At 35.0% G+C, this 26,075-nt stretch overlaps 1 protein-coding gene and 1 pseudogene across 1 annotated transcript; both read left to right on the forward strand.

The window, feature by feature from the left end:
• The first annotated feature begins 7,263 nt into the window (after positions 1 to 7,263).
• LOC113656246 (rhamnose-binding lectin-like) lies at positions 7,264 to 10,705 on the forward strand. Its single transcript, XM_027167403.2, has 11 exons — positions 7,264 to 7,374; positions 7,508 to 7,543; positions 7,656 to 7,700; positions 7,877 to 8,003; positions 8,459 to 8,568; positions 9,128 to 9,172; positions 9,270 to 9,405; positions 9,492 to 9,595; positions 9,999 to 10,043; positions 10,296 to 10,431; positions 10,551 to 10,705. The coding sequence occupies exons 1-11, from the start codon at positions 7,341 to 7,343 to the stop codon at positions 10,654 to 10,656; spliced, it is 924 nt and encodes a 307-aa protein (XP_027023204.2). The 5' UTR covers positions 7,264 to 7,340; the 3' UTR covers positions 10,657 to 10,705.
• An 8,527-nt stretch (positions 10,706 to 19,232) lies between these two features.
• On the forward strand, positions 19,233 to 22,661 carry LOC113656111 (annotated as a pseudogene).
• The last annotated feature ends 3,414 nt before the right edge of the window (positions 22,662 to 26,075 follow it).

The raw sequence follows: 26,075 nt of genomic DNA on the forward strand, positions 1-26,075 counted from the left end.
TATAAAATATTCTGATTGATAAGACGTAAAGTAATTTATCATTTACAAGTAAATGATTGTAAAAGCAGGAGATTCAGAGCCAGTTTGTAGTCAAAAAGTTGTTGTATTGTGCACAAATACAGCCTCAGCGATTCATACTTAAGTGGAAAGAGTCATGTTTAGGTCTTATGCAGTCCTTAGAGATTAAAGGAGTTTATAAAGTACCTTGAAGTGCTTCAAGAACCAAGTACATTTAAAGCTTTCTTTCTTCAACTTCAATCTCAGGCAATTTCCAACTCTGTGCCTACGATGGAGCCTGAACCCATGCCTGAACAGTCTACATCACCAAGTGCTCCAAAACTTACATGGGGTTAAATCATGGACACTGAGGAAAATGTGTTGGAGAATGTAGAGCCCTTCTGTTTCTATGTGAGACAATAAGTTTATTTTTGTTGTGTCTTATTCTTATTATTCAAATTCTCTCTTCTTTATGTTTAAAACAGAATCTATGGAGCACAGACAACATCAACCAGGTAGAGGTGTAGAAGGTGGAGACAAAGAATGTAAAGAAGAGGGTAGAGGAGCAGGCCAAAGTCCTTCAGATGCTTGTTATACGCAAGAAGATCACCAAGGAATGTCTCAGCAAGGATACCAAGGTACTGCAGTAAAGTCTGTCTGCAGATCAAGGCCTGAGAGGACATGCTTTGTTTCCATATATGGACATATTTGTGTGTCTATGAGTTCATTTGTGAATATGAGTCTATGAATGTTGTTGGTCATTATTGTCTATTAGAGATTTTCTATGTAGATGATCAGGAAAATGACTACAATTCTTAAAATGTTTAAGGTGTTAAATTAAAGAGTCAAACACATTGACTCTTATTATCATAATGCAAAAGCCAAAATTGTACATAAAGGTAACAATGCTGACATTAAAGTTTAAGCCTTTGTATATAATAGCTGCGCTATTCTGTTTTTGTTTTTATTAGCTTGGTAATTGACATAATTAACACACTGGGTGTTGACTGCTGAGGAACATTGACTACAATGTGGATGACAGAAGCCTACAGTATACGAACAATTGCACCCTTTCCATCCATCAATGCAGAGGTCGCTTACAATTACTACTACCTACATTTTAATTCTTCACTTCCCTGTATTTACTTTTCCATATCAAAACCAGCACGCACTTGAGGCTCAAGGAGATGAATGTGTAGCTGGATGTTTTACTGCTAAATATTTAACTAGTTTATTTTCTGAATTTGGAGAGCTATCATTTTGTAGTACTGTATTGTAGGGCATGTAATGCTCATTCTTTCATCTGTATCCTTTACAAGTCAATATGGAGAATGGCTGCCCCAAAGGCACTGGTTTTGTCATTTTTGCATCTCCTAATGAAGCCAGAAATACCATCATAAGATGAATGGCAGGGTATTGGGAAGCAGGCCATTGTACAAAAGTCTGGTTCAGACCAAGGAGGTGCATGGAGCTTGGCACATAGAGAGGATGGAGAGGAGCCCAAAAGAACCACATCTACATCCACACCAGGCTCAAAAGAAGATCCAGCTACAGCGTGGTTCACACTGGAAGAGGCCACTCACTATATGTCATGCTGGGTAACAACAAGCAGTGCAAGGCTTCCCCCACTCAGACTAAGCAGTGGATAAGAAGCAGTCATCTGACTGAGCAACACCCATGGACATTTGGGGAATTTCAGCAAATTAGAAACACAATAATCAGCAAATTAGAAACACAATAGGGCAATTGTAACATTAAATATGTCAGCAGTAGTTTTTTTAAAGTACTTTATATCTTTCTTTTCTCGTAGTAAAATAGTTAGCTCTTGTTTTAGGGCCAGATTTAGACTCCTGTCTATGATGTGCAGTTCAAGTTCAAGTTTTTTATTGTCAAATCTTCCACATGTACAGTACATACAGAGAATTGAAATTGCATTACTCTCAGTCCCAAGGTGCATACACATAATACTAACAGTAGAAATTAAATAAAGCAGCAAAAGGCATATGGCAGATAAAGTGCAAATAAGCAAACCAATGCTGCACAAAGTGACTGGTGCATGTCATCATATGTTATTGGGAGGGGGGTGGAAGGACATTGGGATGTAGGATCTGGAGGGGTGGGGTGGGTTCATAGTTCATTATTTATTTATTTATTTATTCATTTATTTACATGTACATTTGTTCAAATCAGATTTTTCCATTTAAAAAAGAAAAAAGTTTGACTACCTAATCACTGCACATTTTAATTGTTTTAAGGTCAAGAAATTCTATGATCTTGTCAGGAGGTGGCAATGTTGTGTTAGATTAAGCCCATTCTTCTTACGTTGCTATGGTGATATTAGAGCTCATATGCTGATGACAGAACTGAGGACTATAATCCCCTGTCATTCTGTACTCCACAGAGCTGTGTAATATTGAAAGCTACCTTGTACACATACAGATGAATGACTTGCACTTATTACCTCCACCTTTTGTTGAATGAATGGCTGATCTGGAAGGTGCTGTGTGAAGAAATGTGTTTAAATGTATGTCACTCTGGTGCGGTTGGCCCTGGGTTCCCCCTAATGCAAGAATGCTAGCCCTCATGTGGCTGGAGTGTGTCAGCAGTTCCTGCAAGGCAAAGGCATTTATGCTATGGCCTGGCCCGCCTATTCCCCAGACTTTAATCCAATTTAGCACATCTGGGACATCATGTCTCGCTCCATCCACCAACGCCACGTTGCACCACAGACTGTGCAGGAATTGGCGGATGCTTTAGTCCAGGTCTGGGAGGAGATCCCTCAGGAGACCATCTGCCACCGCATCAGGAGCATGCCCAGGCCGTTGTAGGGAGGTCATACAGGCACGTGGAGGCCACATACACTACTGAGCCTCATTTTGACTTGTTTTAAGGACATTACATCAAAGTTGGATCAACCTATAGTGTGTTTTTACACTTCAATTTATTTTGAGTGTGACTCCAAATCCAGACCTCCATGGGTTAATAAATTTGATATTCATTCATAATTTTTTATTCATTGATGTGTTTTTTGAACAGTGTATTTTGTGCCACCAAAATCTCAGCCCAATGTGAAAGCATATGATTACAAGACTTCTTAAAGTAGGATAATGTGTGTCCAGTCTCCAGCCTTAAAAGTATCATATAATATGTTGTATATGACTTATTTTCCTATACTACACAATGTTCAAACCAGGGTTTAAAGAGGTGAAATATTGATCCATCAAAAACATAAAATAATAAAATAGGAATATCTGTCTACAACTTAGCCCAAAGTTTTTCACTGCACCACTATTCCACCAAGCTCTTAATCATTTTCTCCATATTTTATGGTCTATTTTATTGAACACTTGACATGCACTGTCTATGTAGTATATAAGTGTATTACAGCCTTGCATTATGTACCTTTATTACAGGTAGTTAAGCACAGTGGTGAGTCTAGATTTTTGTAGTGAGTATACTGTGACCCCCCCCCCCCCCCCAGCCTCATACGCACCCATCCTAGAGCGATACCCCATAGGCACCACCACACTCACTAATAGATAAAATATGCATCTACATGTAATTTAGAGCATTATTAAAGACTGCTTATGTGTTATCAACATTCCAATTTATTATAAGCAACAAAAGACAGTCAGCTGATAAAACCTGTGCTCCAGGTCCCATATTCATATAATGTAGCTCTTAAAGGTATAGTTCACCCAAAAATGAAAATTGTGTTATTTCCTCAACCTCAATTTGTTCCAAAACTATATGAGTTTCTTTCTTCTGTTTAACACAAAGGATAATGTTTTGAAAAATGACACAATTTTCATTTTTGTGTGAATTATACCTTTAAGAGCTACATTTAGTTTTAACTGTTATATGAATATGGGACCTGGAGCACAGGTTTTATCAGCTGTCAATTTTCAATGTACATTTAAGAGTGAACAATAAACATTTGTAAAAATGTAATAAACCAACACTCTTTCATTATGAACTGAATGAACTGGTAGTCTACAAAGCTTTCCAAATACATTTGTACTAGGGCTGTGGGTGAAATGTCACCCGAAGCTGCTGTAGCTTTAGGCGCAGGCTTCCGAACACACTCAGAATGCAGTTTGAGTTGCTTTCGTTTCATATCATCTTTTACATTAGTTAGTTAATTTCAAATTTGAAATTAAAAAAAAAAAAAAAACTCGCCAAGCAACTCATTTTCCTCCTTGGTAGGTGACGTCAGATCAGGTCACAGGCCACGGAAGCCCCAATGGTCCAAAAACGTTAGTGATTCCCAATCGCAACCACAGTCTGTGTTCGCAACACAGATGAGGTGAATTTATGAATATTGTTACGTATCCTCCCGCTTTTTAAGTGGGTATACGGAAATCCTTGGCCTTTGGGTATACGGCGTATACCTGCGTATCACGTAGACTACACCACTGGTTAAGCATCCCATCACGCAGACTCTAGCACTTTATTATGTGCATGGTTGAATATTTAAAGATGATTCCATTTCAGACTGAAGAGAGGCAAAAAAACAAAACTTAATACTTATTTTATCAAACCTTATGCTGACAACAGCATCACTTTCTGGCTGGAGGTGCAAGAAAGACAAAAGGAAGAAAACTTGCAAACTTGAAAAGTTCCAACTTTGCCATTTTATTTCCAAACACACCCAATATGCAGTGTGGATGTGGGCGTGGTCAGGACTATGGTAACTCTGATAATTAGTGTTACTCTGACAATGTAGAGTGAGAGACTCTATAAATAGCAGCAGGCAAAAATGAACAAGCTTCTTAATGGATTTAGCAGATATTAGCAGGTGAATTTCTGTTATAAACATGTTAGTTTTTGATTACTTTTTTTAGCTGCAATAATGGAAAGTCAAAATTGTCACATTGAAAAAGATTTGTACGAAATTAAAAGGTGATGGTCTTACAGAAGGTTCTATTCATGTTATGTTTAGTATTCTTTAGACTATAAACATTTAAAAAAATGATTGTAATTTTATAATTTAGGTCTTCAAAAGATTGTATGAGGTATATGTTCATAATTCATGATCCTGTAGGCTGAAAAAATTCAATGAAATTCTGTTAAATAGGAGGAATCCAATTAGGAAAAATTAATATAAAAATATAAATTTTGCATCAGTAATTAACTTTGCCTGTTAAAAGGTTAAAGAAAATTTCAGTTCTTGCTTCCTGCTGTTGTCCTTATATAACTGTAGCGTTGCCTACACCATAGAAGGCAACTGGTTAATGCATATAACTTTTTACTGTATAATTCTGTACAGTAGTATACACACTAAAGTGACATTTATACAATAAAAAAATAAGGAAAGTATTGAGAGACAGGTGAGTATTATTATTGTTTATATTTCTTTCAGGTTTATTTAGGTGAAACAATGCATCAAAATGTCAAGGTCACATAATATATTTTACAGAATGTGTCAGTCATAATTGTTTTTGTTTTTTTTGTAGTGTACAACCTGTTTTTTTTTATATCAGATTTTCAGATTAGTTACAAGTCACGTCAAGTCATTACACACAGATACACACTGCAGCATCAGACAGTTAATTTGGTGTAATGCTTAGCTTCTTTAGTTGATCATCAGGACAAAAATTTGTGAAAAATGCACTTTTCTCATGACATATGCATGTGTGCTGGAAGAGGATCTAAACCCCACAGGAAGTAAACAACATATTTGCATATACATTGCTTACTATTAGAGTTCCTCTTCACTGAGATAGCATTGACCAATTCAGTTTTATTTAAAAAAAAAAAAGCTAAAATGGGGCCTGGAGGTATGGTACCATAGAGGAATAATAATCCCCTCTCATAATGTTGGAAACTCTTAAAAAAAAGGTTCTTTGAAGTTTGGTACTCTTGGTACTGATAACTATCAGATAAAGCAGATAAAGTACTCTAACTCATTCCTCAACTTTTTTGAACCTAATGAAATCACCTAAACAACAAAAGTTTACATATACTTGAATGTTTGGTCACATTATAAACACACAGGTTGACAAACAGAGGTTTAAATGGCTTTATTTCATTTCCACACCTGTGTCTTGCTGTAATTATAATTAGTGTCTATACATAAAAAGTCTGTGAGTTCTCAGCTCATGAGGTGATGCACTGACTTGATACTGCACCATGGGGAAGACAAAAGAACTGCCAATGGGCCTGGGTAAATAAGTTTAATAGCTTTAATAAGAAAATAGCTTTAAGTATTGTTCAAACTCTGACAAAGAGGTAGAAAATTAGAGGCTCTGTTGATACTAAGCCCTGGTCACGTACACCAAGAAAGATTTCACCCACTACTGCTAGAAGAATTGTTATTGAAAGGCAGTTATCCAATACTTTTATACATTATACACATTATACATTATTTTATACAGACTTTGGGCCGAGTTGGATACAAATTATCCTAAAAATTATATCTTAGTCATTAATTTTTGATGGCCCAATATTTTATACTAACCTTGGTCTAAACATTGCTTAATATAGGAAAATAAAAATATTGCAACATATTATAAGATAACAACAAATATTTCTGTATGTTTAAAAAATCTGCTGTTTCACCAAAGGTTAGATGATTAAAAAATCAAGAGACATATGAGCCATGGTATAAAGTATAAGTATAAAGTTAAAGGACCTACTGGGCACTTTATAGTCTAAACGTAAGTTGTATAGAGTCAACATTTAAAGTGATTTTTGCATTCGGTGGCAATAATTGAGTTAAGCATATTATCTAATTATATAATTATAATATTATATTATGAAAATGTCATTTATCCATCTAATCAGCTAATATAGCGGTAAACTTGCTTGTGAAATGTCTACTCTGGATAAGGATAAGGATGCCATAAATGGTTAACCATAAAGTGACAGAGGAAAAAACACAGCATGGCATCTTTTTTAGAGAAGATGAATTTGTTATTGAACTACATGCTGCACATCACACAAAACTGTTTACACTGGTTACTGAGAAATGTCCATCAGTGTGGCTTCTTAAAGTAGCTGCTAGTGAGTGAAACCCCTAGCTACAAGTGCCCCACCCCAGTGTACTTTGGCCTCAGATATTTATATACAAGCAAATAGTACGTATTGGTCCTTCAATACAATCTAGCAAAATGCTTTCACAATTGATCAGCATTAACACTGTATGATTTGATTGTCTCCAGTTTCCAGATTTGCTTTGTTGTATGAACTATTATTTATGAAAAGTGGAATAAGGAAGTACAGTATAGGAACTGTGATGTTCCTACTGTATATGTTCAGTATGTTGTTTTTCTATTTCCTAGAACCATTTATAAAGGGAGCTCTTCCAGTGGTCCATCACTTGATTCATCAACCCCAGCATCATGATGCTCCTACTGAGGCTCACGCTACTCACCTGTAAGTTCTTCTGTGCTTTCCATATGAAATCCATGAGTGTGTTCTGTTAAATTAAGCCTGCATCTTAAGAGGAGAAATAGTAAACAATGTGGAGTTTGTTTCTTTTGGTAAGCTGCCTGTGTTTTCCTTACAGTACTTATTGCAGCCAACAGTTGGCTTGTTTCTGGAGGTAAAAACTGAATGTAGTCAAACATTTTAAATAGCTAAAATTAAAAATCTTACAGAGCAAATACTTCAGATATACTTGCACTAATATCTATGAAATTAATTTATTGTTTCAGAGAATATGATTACCTGCTATGGCAATATCCAGCACCTCGCTTGTGGTAAGTTCCTATAGTATGTAATAAACCTATGATTGGTATATGAAATTATTTTATTACTACAGGAAACTAGATATTACAATACTCAATTTCTATAAAAGAGCAAGCTTCTGAGTTGCAAACAACAAACCATGACACAGCATATATGTGTGTTTGTTTTTGGTTTATTGTGTCTTCAGACACTGGACTGATAAAGGTGAAGTCTACTATATATGGACGTACAAACCGTGACACCTGTAGTAATCGGCCCTCTTCTGAGGTCGCTAACGCCAACTGTGCCTTGAGTATTTCTACTATTGCTGACAGGTACATAGATTTCTTGGGCTATAACACATCAGTGGAATGGCCCATAATACACATGTTGTAGAATGTCCATGAGAAGTTACCACTTAAGCCATAGAGGATATTAAATGTCGTTTCCTCTCCAGCCTTTAGTTAATAAAATAGGAAATGTGTGTCAAGTTAATAAAACAGAAAATGCAGCTTGTTAAGTAACCAATCAACTGGCATTGTCCTTTTACTGACTAGTATGGGTCTCCTTCCAGTAATGATAAATAAAATATCTGCTTACCTTTAACATATTCACAATTACTTATTTTAGTTGTTGAATAAGTTATTTATGATTTGTCTTTGAATATTGCAGATAATTTACATTTTAGATATAGATATAATATTGGTGTATGTTATTTATTATAATTTCTGAAGAAACAATATCATAACACTGGTTACAGCATTTGGTCTACTGTATATACCCCAAATAGGTGCAATGGACTAAGAGAGTGTGAGGTAAAGACTGATTTACTTGGCAACCCTGACCCATGTTTTGGAACTTACAAGTACTACAACACCACGTATGACTGCATCAGTGGCCGTAAGTATTGCAGACAATTATGGAAATGGCATCAAAGTACTGAAGAAGGATGCTCAGTACTTAGACAACAATACTGACTGCATATATAGACATTAGTAGATGTCTATAGAGATATATGTACCAAATCAGTGCATGTCTAAACTAATCCAGATGGATTCACTGACAGATTCTTTCTTTCCTTCTTTCTTAAAAAAAATCTGTATAGTCCAGTTATGCATTTTTCAATGTCCTTCTTAATTTCTGAAAGAAACAAAGAAACAAAGAAACAAAGAAACAAAGAAAGTAAGAAACAAAGAAAGAAAGCACTAATATACCCAACTAGAAACTAGCAAGTTAAAGAAACAGATAGAATATTTAGCTCCTTCTAGTGTATATTTTGGCATAGTAGTTTATGATGCTATTTATGAATACATTTTATATTTACTGTTGTCTGGTGTATTTGTTTCTTTAAATCTCAGATGTTATGTAACACTTTTAATACTGTACTCAGAAGTTTTTGTTTGTTTTTAATTATACTAGTTTATCCACACACTGAGTACATATTGTGTCCTTTCTTTAGAGAACATTGTGATCTGTGAGCAAGGCTACAGCACGCTGGACTGTGGTAAGATCTTTAGATCCTTATTGTTGGGCTGCTGAGCATTTTAACACTTTTGATGTTGCCATTGGTCTACTGCAATTTCACATATTTCTCTGTGCAGGAGATGGTTCTATTCAGATCATAAATGCAAACTATGGCCGTGCTGATTCAGTAACCTGCGTAAATGGACTTTTGAGCAGTTTGTTCCAGAACACCAACTGTTACGCTCCAAACACACTCTCCAAAGTGGCCTCAATGTACCCTTCTTTATATGATCTTATAAATGTATGTAAAGAAGCAGCATGTTTACTTCTACTTATTAACATTTTACTTTCATTTAAAGGTGTAATGGAAAGAACAATTGCACTGTACAATCTTCATACACCATCTTTACCGATCCGTGCATTGGGACTCTTAAATACCTCACTGTGTCCTACAAGTGCAATAGTGAGTAATCTGAGCTTCTTGTTGAATTCTTTTAGGAATCTTGGATAAACAGGAATGAACCAAAGCACTTTCTGACATCTGAGCTATGACTAAAAGTAGGCTAGAACAAATAGAAAACATTGATCCAAGGTTAGGTTCCTACCAGGATGCTGATTCTGGTGTAGTCAGGTGTTTACTATGAAAAAACACAGTATGACTTTATTTTTCAAATGTGCCTGCATTGTTAATAGCAATTTTATTTCAAGTATATTTAAAATATATAATGTTTTTCTTGTTATGCTAGTAAAAAGGATATTATTTGTTAAAAAGGATATTCAGAGTAATTTTAGAACTTTTGTCACACAATCTGTACAAAAATGACAGAGCAAACCAAATAATTCATCAATGAATCTGTTTCTTGCAGGGACACTTGTGACCTGTGAAGGCAATACTGCTGTACTGACATGTGGTTTGTGTTCATTATTTTCTTCATTGTTCTGATCTACCTTTTAATTTAGCTACATAATAAAGATTATTTTATACACTACATATTATAGAACAATCATTTTAAGACAATAAGCACTATAAATACATGTCCTAGAAAAGCTATGTAGTGATAACTATTACCACAAGACATTAATGTTGGTCTTTTTTCGCTGATTTTCTTTTTTAACTGTTTTGCTAACCTATTATCCCCTGTGTAAAATGGTTCAAACTTTAGGTGCTCGCCGTATAAATATTATCAGCGCTAACTACGGCCGAACCGATTCCACCACATGTTCTTCGGGACGACCTGCCAGTCAACTCACTGTCACAAACTGCTACACACCTGATGCACTAAATAAAGTTGCAGCTAGGTAATGGAAAGATGTACCTAAACTGTGATTTTTCATCATTAAAATATATGACTGCTATCATTAAAATATGATAATGATATTTATGGGTACAATTTAAATCAAAATCTGTTGTTTTGCAGATGTGAGGGACAGAGCAGCTGTAATGTGCCTGCTACAAATGATGTCTTCTCTGACCCATGTTTTCTCACTTATAAGTACCTGACAGTTGTTTACTCCTGTTTCTAACTGTAGGTTTCTCTTTCTTATATATCAAATACATAAAGGATTTATACATTGTTTAAATAAAAAAATCACTAATAATCACAATCACTTATTAAAGGCAAAGGAAACTTTATATAAAAGGTTTTTTTTAGAAATATATATTTTCTATTTTTAATCTGTATTATTTAATGTTACAACTTTTATCTTGTTCCCATTGTCTTTAATGCTGTTGACAGAATAACGCAAGGGAACCCAGCTTAATCTCCATTGGCCTCTTTTCAGTCTGAAGCAAAGACCAGATTCTTAATATGCATCCATCAGCCCATACAGTGTGGGATTTTTGGTTTTGGTGTACTTAATATTTGCATGTTATATAATCAACTGTTGTAATGATTGTATTTCTGAAGCTAAACATATGTGCTATTTACAGTACTAATGATTATACAATAAAGTAAACTCTAAATGCAAGCATAAGCGTGATGAGATTTGTGTGACTTTATTTGGAAAATTCACCTTCCAAACCATGATCCAATAAACAAAGTCCATAAATATTGCTCAAGCAGAGAGGTGCAAATAGTTATTAACAGGCAGACAACTGGTAAACAGTCCAAGGCTGTTATGCAAGCAGACACATTTAAGAGATAAGCGCAATTTTAAACAATATGTTATTATGGGGTTGTTATTTGTGCAAAGGCAATACATGTTAAGTGCTCAATAAAAATATATTCTAAAATAAATAAAGAGAAATTTGGCAAATTTATCTAAATTGTTAAAATTATTTAAAATTCCTTATTGTTACATCTATGTGGGTGTGTCTTTGTTTTGCTTCTTCTTTATGAGATTATGAGAGTTCATCAATCTTTAGCTCTATTCAAGTCAGGAGAAGGCTTTCTTAAGTTGTTATTTACCTAGGTATTGGATTCAGGTTTGGTAAGATAACGTAAAATGTGGTCAGATGTTTTCAAACATGTTTGTATTTCAAGTGGCTGGAATTCATAATTTCCTACTGCTTTGCTTTGGAGTTTTTCTGTATGTTTAAATTGGACTGCTGGTGCCCATCTGTCTGTACTCCCCATGCATCTCCTGATTACATCAAAGCCAGGTGCAAATTGATAGTACACCTGCTCAATATACAGTATAGTGTACTGAGAGCTTCAGGGTACAGTATAACATCTTATGGGAATAGATTTTATAGACCAAAATCTGAAAACTAGCCAGCTAACCAAACAGTTACTGAAATCAAGTCAAGTATTGAGAGAGCACAACCTTGGTGAGTTAAAAGGATTGAAAATGGTCTTCACTTGCAAAAGGACTAGACTATAATTGATTTTATTGTATTTCTAACGGTTACGTATCACAGTTCGTGTCTAGAATACATTCATAGAAAAGTTTTTGAACATTTTGTATATTAATAGTGTTATAGTTATCTCAAGCTTCTCTCAATTTAGAGAGAATTGCTTAATTATAAAAAACTTTCATATGTATAAACTAAATAGTTACTAAATAGTTGCCCCTACAGCAAAATATTTCAGTTGTGAGCCTTTTCAATCAAGATTAATGTAGTAACATTTTCTTACCACGTATCACTCCTGGAGTGAATCATTTTTATGTTTCCTATGTGATGAATGTAATGAGAGGATTTGATAACAAAGACTGAACTGCAAATGAACCAAAATTATAACCGTGTTGTTATATATATAAATTAGTTAAATTGTTCATGAAAATGAGAATAGCAGTACTTGGATCAAATAAACAAATAGGATTTAAAATGGGTATAAAAGATGCCAACTGCAAAGCACAGGCCTATATTAATCAACAATATTGAAACTTTATATGGCTGTGTCAACAGATGCTGTGTTACATACAAGCACAATGTGTGTGTATATATATATATTAGGTAATTGTTTGTGAAAATGAGATTAGCAGTACTTGGATCAAATAAACAAATAGGAATTAATTGTTTGAACAATGATTGTTTCCTACAGGGCATGTTGTTGATGTTAAACACTACTGCTTCACTGAACTGTGGTTACTCTTCTGTTCCCCTCATAATTACTGTGTACCTACTGTATAACATTATATAAGACTGTAGAAATAATGCTACTTTTTATGTAACAAAGATTTAAACTATGAAAAGCAAAATTTTCCACTTCTGCTTAATTCTTCGGATTGTAGGTGCTTGCATTAAAAAGACTAACTGCGGGTGAACCATCCACCAAATATGACCTCCCAGTCAACTTTCCAACATAAACTGCTACATGGCTGACACATTAAATAAAGTTGTAGCTAGGTAATGGAAGTATTAATTGAAGTGTGACCTATGCCAGCATCATACCATCACACCATCGCCAATTACAAACATTATGATACCTATTGGAGTTCAACTAAAAGCCTGGTGTTTTGCAGATGTGAATCATGTAGCAGCTCTCAGGTCCCTGCTAGGAATTCTGTCCTAACACCTATAAGTACCTGAAAATTGTGTACATGTGTCTGATTGTGAGTTTCTTTCCCTGTCATAGATTAGTCATAGATAAGATATTTTCCTTTCCTTTATTCATCCCACAAAATGGAATTTGCAGTAATGTTTTATTGCAGAGCACCACACACAACAGATATAGAATACTATACGTATTAAAGTTAAAAATATCACATACTACAAAGAAGAATTTAAAGTGCAATGTAGGTTCATAGACATAAAGGAAAAAAATACAATTGTAAAAAATCCAAAACTACAAAACTCTCCATAAAGTGTTTGTTTTTCCACATAAAATTGTTTCAACCTAAAATATACTGCTATTCCTTATATTAAAATTTACTGAACTTCAGTATTTTATGTGGTGTTCTCTTTTTCTGTTTGTCATACAGAATGACTTCCAGCTTTCTAACCAGTGGCCTCTCTTCAGCCTAAAAAAGGATCATACCCTTATAAGTTATACATGTATTTACAGTAACTACTGATGATATGAGGAAGAAACCATGAGAGGAACCAGACTCAGACTGTAACCCATCATGATTTGGGTGACACTGGATATTAAATAATGTCCTTTCTACAACAGTTCATAGTTGAGTTGAATTGTGCAATCAAGTGCTTCTGATGAACTAATAGGTGTGGGTAAAGGGAAAAAATTCTCTTTGCAAACTTATGGTGTCAGTTTATGTGTATTCAGAATGTAGCATACATAGCAGAACTATGTAGTTAAATCCTTTCATTAGAATTAAAACTGGCTGTGCCTTTCTATTTACTTAGAAATGTGTAATACAAGTTGTGATTTTCTATTAGTATCAATGTAAGAACATTTATATGACACAAATAATAATGCAGCTAATTAATATGATACCATTAAAACAATCCCTTGATATCACTGTATATAGTTAATCCAAAATACAGTACTGCTATTCTCATTTTCACAAACAATTAGCTACTTCAACTTCAACTTTATTCATTTATATAGCACATTTTACTGCAATTTCAATTGCCCAAAGTGCTGCACAATATTACAAAGACATAAAGCAATATATCAAACCAATTAATACAAATACAATTAAAACAGATAAAAAATAAAATACATAAAAAAACGAAACAGATAAAAGATAAAAGGAAATAAAATACAAACATCTCTAAACAAGGTCTATTCTCATTCATTCATTCATTCATTCATTCATTTTCTACTGCCTATCCAGACTTCTCGGGTCACAAGGAGCCTGTGCCTATCTCAGGCGTCATCGGGCATCAAGGCAGGATACACCCTGGACGGAGTGCCAACTCATCGCAGGGCACACACACACTCTCATTCACTCACACACACTACAGACAATTTTCCAGAGATGTCAATCAACCTACCATGCATGTCTTTGGACCGGGGGAGGAAACCGGAGTACCCGGAGGAAACCCCCGAGGCACAGGGTGAACATGCAAACTCCACACACAAGGCGGAGGTGGGAATCGAACCCCCAACCCTGGAGGTGTGAGGCTAACCACTAAGCCACCTTGCCCCCCGATCAACTAATTGATTCGCAGTAATATTAATCAATTGCTTAGTTAGTATCAATTAATCAGTTATATATATATTCCTGTATATGCCTTAAACTAAGCTTAATCATGAATGGGGGAAATCATGTATGGGGGAAGTCATGGAAGTCATGTACGGGGGAAGTCAACCCTAAGGTTGTGGGTTCGAGTCTCCGGGTGTGTGTTCACGGTGTGTGTGTGTGATCACTGCTGTGCGTGTGCACTTTGGATGGGTTAAACGCAGAGAACAAATTCTGAGTATGGGTCACCATACTTAAACGTATGTCACGTCACTTTCAATCTCACATCAGCATATCATTTCCCCTGTAGGGTTTTCATGAATGCTTCATAAAATACATGATCTTCAGTGGACAATATGCTGTTTTTGTGGGGACAGAACCCGTACATAGAAAATGCAAATAAAGGCAAAGCCTTAAACATCAATCTCTGTAACTTTTCTACAAGTCACTACTGTCCATATTCACCTTTGTCTGTTTCTGGATCAGTCTGGGCAAATTCAGTGAAATAGTCATCGTCGAATGGAGAAGTCCATTCCATATTGTTGTTAACATCGTCCAGTTTCACAAGTTGTTTGGTCGTTAGATTGGACATTATGATGTAATGAACGCATTTATATGTGCAAGGGCCAAACAAACATAATAAGATAAATAGCACACTCACAAGTAGCATCAACTGGACAAACTTGTATCCCTGATACCAGCTGGTTTGTTTGCTGTCTTTGTGACTGAACAATCAGGAGACTGATTGTTATAGTTAAAGGACAGCCTGGGCATGTTATAGTCTAAACATGAATTGGAAACAGTCCAATTTTCTAAAAAAAAATAAAAAAATTAAAAAACATGAGCAAGGACAAAATCAATATGAAAAAGAAACAGATGTGTGTACTTGCAAAAATCACATTAAATTGGTTTTAATTGAATAAATCATATATCAGCATCACATAATAAAAAAAAATAATAATCCCAGACGAAGAAGAAAAAATTATAGACTTGACATACATTATCATACTCTAAAAAGTCTTGTAAACATCTTTGTTTAGAATGCGGTGAGATTCTGAATAGTCTAAAATACTTTAGTCCCAAAAAATATATAATTGGTCCATATAGGAAAAGGAACTCCGTCCAGGGTGTATCCTGCCTTGATGCCCGATGACACCTGAGATAGGCACAGGCTCCCCGTGACCCGAGGTAGTTCGGATAAGCGGTAGAAAATGAATGCATGAGGAAAAGGATTATATGAAAAGAATTAGAATCAGGTTTATTTGCCAAGTGTGTTGACACACAAGGAATTTGGTTCCAGCTGTTTGTGACTCTAGAAAGTACAGACATAAATAATACTATACATTTAGAACAAGAACACATCTGAGCCATGCTTCATCCCATGCTGGAGAATGATCTGGTTGTTAAGGTGGAGAAGTCTGAGTTCCATGCCACCTAAACCACATTCCAGTGTTTTTTCCTCTCGATAGGCACTATCAGGATTTGTCTGGCTCATATTAAGGCTTTTAGGGATTCGTCAACTTTTATTCTAGGTTTATCCGAGGCTTCAGTGTGGTTGCTGTACCCCTTCACTGGCTCACCACCACCTGCAGCACTTTTACCTGTGTCCCTGTGTCCCTGAGCATGCGTTTAGAAAATTCAAGCAACATTTCAACTCTCCTTCTGTCTTGACCTTACCTGATCCAGCCTGCCAGCTCATCAAAGTGAACACTTTTGTTCGGGGCGTGGGAGCTGTTCTAATTTAGAGGTCATCCAAGGACAATCGGGTAAATTCTTGTCCCTCCTTCTCCTGCCGTCTCGCGCAAGTTGAACAGAACTATGCCGTTGGGAATCAGGAACTTATTTTCGGATTATTTTCTGTTTTGCCACTTTGATTAGTTTGCCCTGGTAGTGTGTCTCCTAGCTTTTACTAACTACTTCTTTTACTTATTTTCTGCACTGGAATCGGCTTGATCTTGAAGCTTTTCAATGGAGAATGACTGTGTTCAGTGAAAAAACATTTGTATTATTTTTTAACTGTGCCTGCATGGTCTTTTTTAATCATTTAGTTAATAGCATAAATCTTAGTTCAAAGATATTTAACAGATCTATAGCTGTGAAGAAGTGGAAATGAACAAAGGATCAGGCAAAGCAAAGTGAAGATGCTAAAAAAAAAAAAAAAAAAACGGAACATAACACACATTGCTGGAATGTTCTGACAGGGAAATAGCCAAGCAAAATGGAAAACGTGGTTTCTGTTTTGTTTATTTTTTCTTTATTATTTCTGAGATACTGTTTAAAAGATTATACATGTTACTTGATAAAGATTACATTATTTACTACCTATTATACAACAAACATTTTAAGACAGTTAACACCAACTATAAACACATGTTCTAGGAAAGTTATGTAGTGATATGTGCTGGCCTTGGGGTAATAAAGTAAATTCTAAATGCAAGCATTAAGGGATTAGATTTGTGTAAATTCATGTGAATTCCAAACCACGATCCAGTAAACGTCCAATAAAGATTTTAAACAAAATGCTTAAGCAGAGAGAAGTTCTTACTGCTTTGCTTTGGTAGATGTTTTTCTGTATGTTTAGATTTGACTGGGCTGCTGGTGCCCATCTGTGTGTACTCTCCATGCATCTTCTGATTAAGTCAAGGCCAGGTTCAAATAACAGATAGCACAACTGTACACTGAGTATATAGGGTACTAAGAGCTTCAGGAAATAACTTCTCAATGAGGAATCAATTTTATAGACCAAAATCTGAAAACTAGTGAGCTATCCAAACAGCTACAAAAGACAAGAATATTTTTAAACTAAAATCTAAAATCAAGTCAAGTCGTGAGACAGCCCAACCTTGGTGAGTTAAAGGAGATTGAAAATTGTCTTCACCTGCAAAGGAACTAAACTATAATTTATTTGACTGTACTTTTAACGTAATGTATCATAGGTAGTGTCTATAAATTATTGCATTTTAAAAAAATGTTTTGGAACATTTTGAATATTAATAATGCATTAGTTTTCAGTCTTCTCTAAATTTAGAGCAGGAGTGTCAAACATACGGCCCGCGGGCCGGTCCCGGCCCGACCGGTAGTTCAGTCCGGCTTGGGGAATAAATCTGCCATATGAAAAAAATCCTTCAGGGTCTGAGTGGCATTTTAGTCAATAACTCCTAAGCTAAGCGCCGTTACTACATAAATAACACCTCTTTTCTATCATAGTAATGTAGTGAGGCAGCTAGTAACAGGGTTTAGCTCAGGAGTTACTGACCCAGGAAACTCCAATCTGTGAATATGTGGCCAACTTCCCACTCCTTCAGTTCTCTCTAGCGCTGGAAAGCTGATCCTATATTAACACGTCCTACTTCTTGCCTTATCCGTAAGCCTTTCTTCGCTTTCTTTTTTTGTTTTTATCCTCCATGTCAGTGTTAAAACCCACTTTCTGCTAATGTCACACATGCACACTGAACACTCTCTCCGCTGCATATTGACAAGACACGCCACTTTCTGCTCATTGGGTACACATTAGTTTTGATTTTCATTTAGTTTGGTGTCCCAACGCAGTTTTCTGAAGCATTTCTCAAATATCGGAGACACCACCTTTAATGAGATTCTAAAATTGGCTGCTACTCAGGACATAATGCACTTGATGCGCTTGTGCAGGCTAAAAGATGCCGTTTCAGGGGCAAATTGAAAATTGTTTGCTTTAAAAAACATACATACTTACGTATAAATGAACACTTTTTACAAAGATTTTCTTTTTAAAACAGCTGCCACTTAAGTTTTTAAGTGTGTGGAGTCAATTCATGTATTCAGAATTGCTATTGGAAATTGGATTTTAAACAGTTTCTATATTTTGATGTTTGATTTATGTTAACATGCAGGACAGCGTTTTTAAGTTCCACAAAGCTGAATAAATTCAAGAGTATACTGCCGAAATCTTTCCTCATTATAAATAGATCCATTCTACTTGAGGTTTCTGCTTCAGCTTGGACACATCCAGCATCACAATGTTCTTCCTGAAACTTACTCTACTCTGCAGTAAGCCTCTTCCATGCTTCTCTGAGGGTTAGGGTTAATGAGGAATTAGCATATAAAAATGCAGTGAAACAATTTGCAGAATGTGCTATATGAAGGTTTATGAAGTGACTTCCTGCCTGTGAAAGTTTTTTTTAACATTTAATAATTACGCATTAAACATATAATGCTTGATTAGACACATAAATTACTAGTACCTCAAACTTTTATGTTTAATCTTTCCATTCTTTATTGTATTGATCGTTTTTCATTTAGAAGAATCACATTGTTTGGTGTAAATATCAGTGTAATTTTAATTCTTTTAGATATTTATTTGATAATATTTTGTATCATTCCAAATGTGACAGGGCTTCATTGCAATTCAATTTAAAAGAGAATTGTTTGCAGTTTCAGTGAGATGTGCAGCATATTTGCACAATTATAAATATTTAAATTTAAAAACACAATATGTGATTTTAATCGTGACAATAGTCACAACAATAAGCAATTATCGTTGCAGAAAATTTCACATGAACGTATATTTTCCTATATTTGTGCACAATATTAAAATGTTTCAGCCTTTGCTAAATACTTGCTTGATATTAATATTTCCAAATTTGTTCTTTCTGACTCTGTTTTACTTTACAGTGCTGACTGCAGCTCTTGGCTTTCTTGTTTCTGGAGGTGAAATTTAATGCAGAAATTTTAAATAACACAAAATAACATGTGATATTGGTTTCATATTGAGCCCAAGTGAAAGTTTCATGGTTACTTGCTCAAAGACCTGTTAATAATCTTTCTCTTTTAGAGAATATGATTACCTGCTATGGAAATGTCCAACACCTGCAGTGTAGTAAGCTTATTATTATTATTATTATTATTATTAGTAGTAGTAGTAGTAGTAGTAGTAGTAGTAGTAGTAGCAGTAGTAGTAATAGTAGTAGTAGTAGTAGTAGTAGTAGTAGTAGTAGTAGTAGTAGTGTTGTTGTTAATTGTAATTACTGTCTGTAGACTTTGGACTGATTATTGTGAAGTCTTCTGTTTATGGCCGATCAGACAGCACCACTGTAGTGCTGGTGTGCCTAGTTCTCAGGTTTCTGTTACCAGCTGTTCCTTGGTGACTTCCTCAATTGCTACTAGGTACAGATTTACTTGCACTATTTCTTACAAAATATACAAACCTGTTTGTTTCCTATGTGATGAATTTAATGAGAAAATTTGATAACAAAGATTCAACTGCAAATGACCCAAAGTTATAACTATGGTGAGCGCATTTGGTCTTTATAACTCAAACAGATGCAGTGGACTGAGCGAGTGTGAGGTAAAGACGGATTTACTTGGCGACCCTGACCCATGTATTGGAACATACAAGTACTACAACACAACTTATGACTGTTTGAGAGGCAGTAAGTATCCTATAGGGTGGAGGTGTGTTGGATTTTTGAAAACACTTTAGACTTGGCATCACAAAACAGTATTCCCAGTATAATTTATCATGGGTGTTCTTCCAGTTTATTTTGTCTCCTTTCTCTAGAACTTGTTGTAATCTGCGATCAAGGATACAGCACACTGGACTGTGGTAGGAGCTTATTCTCTGTCCATTTGGGATGCTGACCATTTTATATGCTGACATATTTGATGTTGCAGTTGATTACAGCGAGTTTATCTGTGTTTCTGTGCAGGAGCCTTCTATTCAGCTTATAAATGCAAACTATGGGCGTGCTGACTCCACAACCTGTTCAGCAGTTTGATCAGCAATACCAACTGTTATGCTCCCAACACATTCTCAATTCTGGCCTCACAGTAACTTTTTTGTTTGTTTGTTTAAATATTTTACTTAGTAGATGCATTTTGTGACCTTTGGTGACAGAAGCCATGTTAATGTTTTACTCTCATTGTCATGGAAAGAGCACATGCACTGTACAAGCTTCGTACACAATCTTTACAGATCCTTGTTCTGCAACTGCTAAATACCTCACCTTGTCCTACATCTGTACTAGTAAGTAATCTCTCCCTGACAGTCCTGACTATTTTTATGTCTTTTTTTACTTCAAACCGGGCAAATAGGTATAACTAGAGCACTTTTAGATTTGTAAGCTTTGAATAAAATAAGGCCAAGTCAAATAAGTTCATGCAGTCTTTATGCATCTCTATGCCTAGATAATATATGTCTTAATGCATCATCATTAAAGGTAGAAAACACAGTCTAATGAATATTTAATGTAATGTCCATGTTCCTGTTTGGAAAATATATATATATAATATTTTGTCCTTTTTTTTTTGTTGAGGGAGATCGGTGATGGGGGGGCTTCAAACACACCTAAACTTCTTCTCAGCAACTCTATAATCATAATGTCATAGCCTGGGTTGTGTTTATATATGTTATTGTTTACATTTGAAATGTATTGGAAATAATATTACTGTGTTTTATGTATTAAATGATATTATAATGATGTGATGACATAATAGCTCTGCAACACAGCAATAAGTTGAACCTTTGAAATCAGATGTTCAAAGGTTTTTGTGTATTTGACTTCCATTTACAATTTGCATTTACTTTTTAAGTTAGCTTGCATGTATCTCAGCGTCTGTTGACATAGCCATATAAAGTCTCATTAACGTTAATTACTTTGCTTTGCAGTTGACATCCTTATACCCATTGTACCGCTATCCTCAATTTCACAATTTATCTAATCACAAACATTTATTTAATATCAAATCAGTCAACTTACCATTTAACATTAACAACTTTTATATATATATAAATATATATAATATATATATAAATAATATATTATATATATATCTCACAAAATGATTGTTTCCTGCAGAGCAAGTTGTAGCTTGTGAAGACTCTACTCCTTCACTGAACTGTGGTTTGTTCTCTTCTGTTCCCCTATTAATTATTATGCACCTATAACATTATATAACATATAATAACATTACAATACATATTCCAACTTACATAATTTAATCTCTAAAAAGCTAATATTTTCCATTGGTTTAATTCTTTTCATTTTAGTCTATGGCAGTATAAAGATTATCAGCGCTAACTACAGGCGATCCGATTCCACGACATGTTCCTCGGGACGACCTCCCAATCAACTCACCAACACAAACTGCTACACGACTGACAGATTAAATAAAGTTTCAGCTAGGTAATGAAAGTGTTATTTGAAGTGTGACCTATGCCAGCATCACACCATCTTGTTGTCAATAACATACATAGATGTCTATCGGAGTTCAAATTCAAACCTGTTGTTTTGCAGATGTGAAAGACTTAGCTTCTCTGACCCCTGTGTTGGCACCTATAAGTACCTGAATATTATGTACACTTGTGTCTGAGTGTTTTTTTTCTATTCCAAACTGTGTATTTAATAATTTTGTTAATGCAGATCTACACAGGAATAGCAGTTATAGTATACTGTACATAATTAAGTCAAAATGTGCATGTCACAATGAAGAATTTAAAGCTTATACATAGGCTTATGCCTACGTATCTAACTTGCAATTTAAATCCTTCATTGTGCAATGCAATCTTTATGTAGTGTTTATTTTTCCACGCAAAATTGTTTCACACAAAATATACTGCACACAAATTCATATACTTCACATAAATTATAACATATTTTGTTTTTACAGTATCTTTAATCTGAATTACTACACATGTTGAATATAGTGAATATGACAGGAAAGATATTTTATGTGCTGTTCTCTTTTTCTTATTTTTTCCCTTTTTTTTAGCACTACTTACAGAATGACTTCAAGATTTCTACCCAGTGGACTCAAGCCAGAAAACATATCACACCAAGCTTTACATAAATAACCAAGTTACAACGCAAGAGCTTTGATTTTATTGTACTTATTTGCAGTTAATTCATTTTTTATTTTACCAAACCAACTGCTGCTGATTTTGTTTCTGAAACATACTTATACTTACCTCCTAAACTAATCCACATTATGAGTAATTGTGAAATAAACTCTAAATTCCAGGTTGAGTTGTGTGTGTTAATGTGCAGTTATTGTTCTAACAGAGACAAAACTAAATTCAATAAACATTTCAAGCACATAGCTAAAGCAGATAAGTGGCAAAAGGAATCTGAAGGCAAAGGGTTTAAGGCTGTTATACAAGTAGACAGGGTTATGAGATAAGCAAAATAGAGCCAACAGAAAGACTAAGGCTGGGGATTTATTTATTTATTTATTTATTAAATAACGAAAGTACAGTGTAAAATGTGTTGTCTTAAGAAAATGAATAAATAAGTTAAAATATAAATAAATAAATAATCTCAGTTATTTAGTAACCATGTCTATAAATTGCTTTCAAAATATGTCATTTTTGTGGTTTAACAGTAACAAGGTTCGATGTTTATCAAATCTCAATCTTAATTTTGCAAAACCATATTGTGTGTGTAAATTGTGAAATTAAATAAATTGTGCCCATATTTTGGATTATATGTTTCATTAACATATAAAATTTCTTTAAATTACTGTCATAATTATTAGATAAAAAATAGAAAGGTGTAAAAAGGTAGAAAGATAAAGAAAATGCTTGTTTTTATAGCGATACCTAGTACCTGTCTGTGTCAAATGATGGTAGAAAGGAAGGCTGACAACTATGTTGTCAGTACATTGTTATAATCATATGAGTAATGCAGATCTTTGATATGTAGTTCATTGATCAATTATTACTGCAATGGCTAGCAAAGGAAACTCACGAAAAGCCATATGATGTATTATACTGTCTTGTTTAGCATAGCATTTAGTTTAATATCTTTTTAGTATTTTAGCATTTAGTTTAATATCTTTCTTCTCACACTCCCACACTTTAAAATCAGTGCCCTAAAATACATATCCGTGTTAGGGAAAACACAGGAATGGAGACCCACTTCAGTCACAAGTGATATTCATCTTGTCTTATTACAAAAATAGCATAATAAATTCCAGGGCTTAATATGTTCATTAATTAATAATCAATATTGTGGAGGAGTGGACGACTATCTCACTGAAGTAGACGGCTGCATAGGGCCAGTGAGGCTTTAGGGCGGAGCTTAACTGAGCTGCCCCTAGACTCTCCACCAGGACATCAATTCCAGGAAGAAGAAAGCCGTTGAAGTGCGTAACCTGGTTGTGTCACCAGAAGTTCTTACACAGCCGCAGGAAGCCGTCTGGTTTCGGGACAATGACGATAAGGCAAGACTAGGGACTGGTGGACTCCTCCATCTGAGAGGGATGGTATCCATAATACCATTCCATAGCATCTTTTCCACCTTTTCTTTGACAGCTCGCTTTCGGGCTTCTGGTACCTGATAAGGCCACCACTCCCAGAGTGGTTTTGAACTTGTGGCAGACCAAATGCACAAGCTGATTCTGGGATGGAGTTTAGCTCCTCTCCTCACCAAAGTACGCTCTAGGGGATCTGTGGCACTGGCAGCAAGAGCAGATACAACAGGCACAAGCTTTATTAATTTTTAACAGGTTGATATGGCATTGTTTTCCTGCCCACTTACCTGTTTGTTGCAGCTGGTAGTTCATGGGCCCCACTTGCTCCACTACCATGTACAAGCCCTGCAAGCAAGCCAGAAATGTAAAGGAAGCGTCATAGTCCAACAGGAGAGAATGGTCACTGATCTGGAATTCTCTGGGTTGAGCAAAGCAATTTTAGACCCTCTACAGCTTGTAGGTGCTCCATTACAATAGTGGACACTTTGTCAAAATGCTCTTGTATTAATGGAAGTCTTGGAACTGACCTGGATCACCAGCAGTGGGATGAGGGGCACCGGTGCTATATTCTGCTGATAGTGGAAATGCAAAAGTGTCACATTGAAACAAAACAGTTTTGTAGGAAATTAGAAGGTGATAGTTTAAAAACAAGTTCTGTTTAATAATTGATTTAATTAGGAAGGATTAATATAAAAACATAAAGTTTGCCATCGGTAATTCATTGTGCCTGTTAAATAAGTTAAAGAACTTGAAGAATAGTTCTTGTATGAATACTATTCATATCACTACAATCAGCAGAAGTGTTGTTAGAGTACATATATCATTGCATAATTGTATAATGTAAAGCAGTATGCACAGTAAGGGACATTTATACAAGAAATAAAGGGAGGTATTGAGAGACAGGTGAGTGTTTTTATGTTCTATGGTCCTTTCAGGTTTATTTAACTGAAACAATGCGCCTGTCAAGTTCACAGAATATGAATATAGAATTTCTTTGTTCCATATGTGTCAGTCATAATAGTGATTACATTATTTTGTAGCCTACAAACTGTCGTAGTGTTGTAGCATACAAAGTGTAAAAGACCTTGACATCTGTGCATCATTCCACAGAAGCAAACCTGATAGGACCATAGAAAACAGAACTTTTATCTATATAAAAAGCTCTGATAAAGCTGCTCATTTTAAACTATAATCATTTAGTTATTATGTGTCTTCTTTCAACTCAGGGGCATCTGCTGTGGTGTTTCATTTGTTTTCTCTCAGTGTTTGTGTCTTTTGCATTCCTCTGACTTATCAGTGGATAGTAATGATATTATGAAGTTCTAAGTTTTCATCACAAGAGTAGTTCTAAGGTTTATGCAGTTATGCCTCCCTTAGATCACAGTTACTGAAAAGAATAATATCCATGTATGTGATCCTATCAGAAAACATAAATACATTTACAAATGTATTTATTTGTCTGTATGTTTATCTGTTTGTTTGTTTGTTTGATTGGTTGATTGATTGATTGATTGATTGATTTAAAAATACCAAATGCACAAAATTATGAAAAAAATGAAATTGGTTGATTGCCAATTTCACTGGTGCAGTCCAGTGACAATAAAGGCTACTACTACTACTACTACTTATGGTTTGACTTTTAGCTAGTGAACTATTTTGCCACAAACCAGGACACAGAAAATTATGTGTTGTTACAGTAGCATATATTATTTTATTATCACTTTTAGCTGTTTCAGATTGGATTGCAGGTAGACAAGAGAGGCAGGTACATTTAAAGCTAAAAGATTGAGTCCCTCTTCAATCTCAATTTTTTTATTTTCTTGTATCAATTTTATTGAAATAAGCTAAAATGTGTTATGCTGCCTGAAGGTAATATGGTACAGTAAGGGGTTAAGTAATTGCCTCTCATAATGCTGGATATTAGAAAAAATGGTTCTTTGAATTTTGATACACTTTTTTCCATTTGGTTTACAATCTCAGAAAAAGCAAACCTGCAAACCTGTTTGTCATTAAACTCATTATAATGACACCATAATAGCTTGACCTATATTCATACATATTTAGATAGAAATAAAATGATATTTAACTATCTCCAATCATAAAGCATCCTTGGGGTCTTGGTGCAATGTTTTTGTTTTCAGTTACATGATATACTACTGTATATATAAGGAGAGCAGAGCCAGTGGTGC

Source organism: Tachysurus fulvidraco, chromosome 14 (genome assembly GCF_022655615.1).
Source record: "Tachysurus fulvidraco isolate hzauxx_2018 chromosome 14, HZAU_PFXX_2.0, whole genome shotgun sequence".
Taxonomy (NCBI): Eukaryota; Metazoa; Chordata; class Actinopteri; order Siluriformes; family Bagridae; genus Tachysurus; species Tachysurus fulvidraco.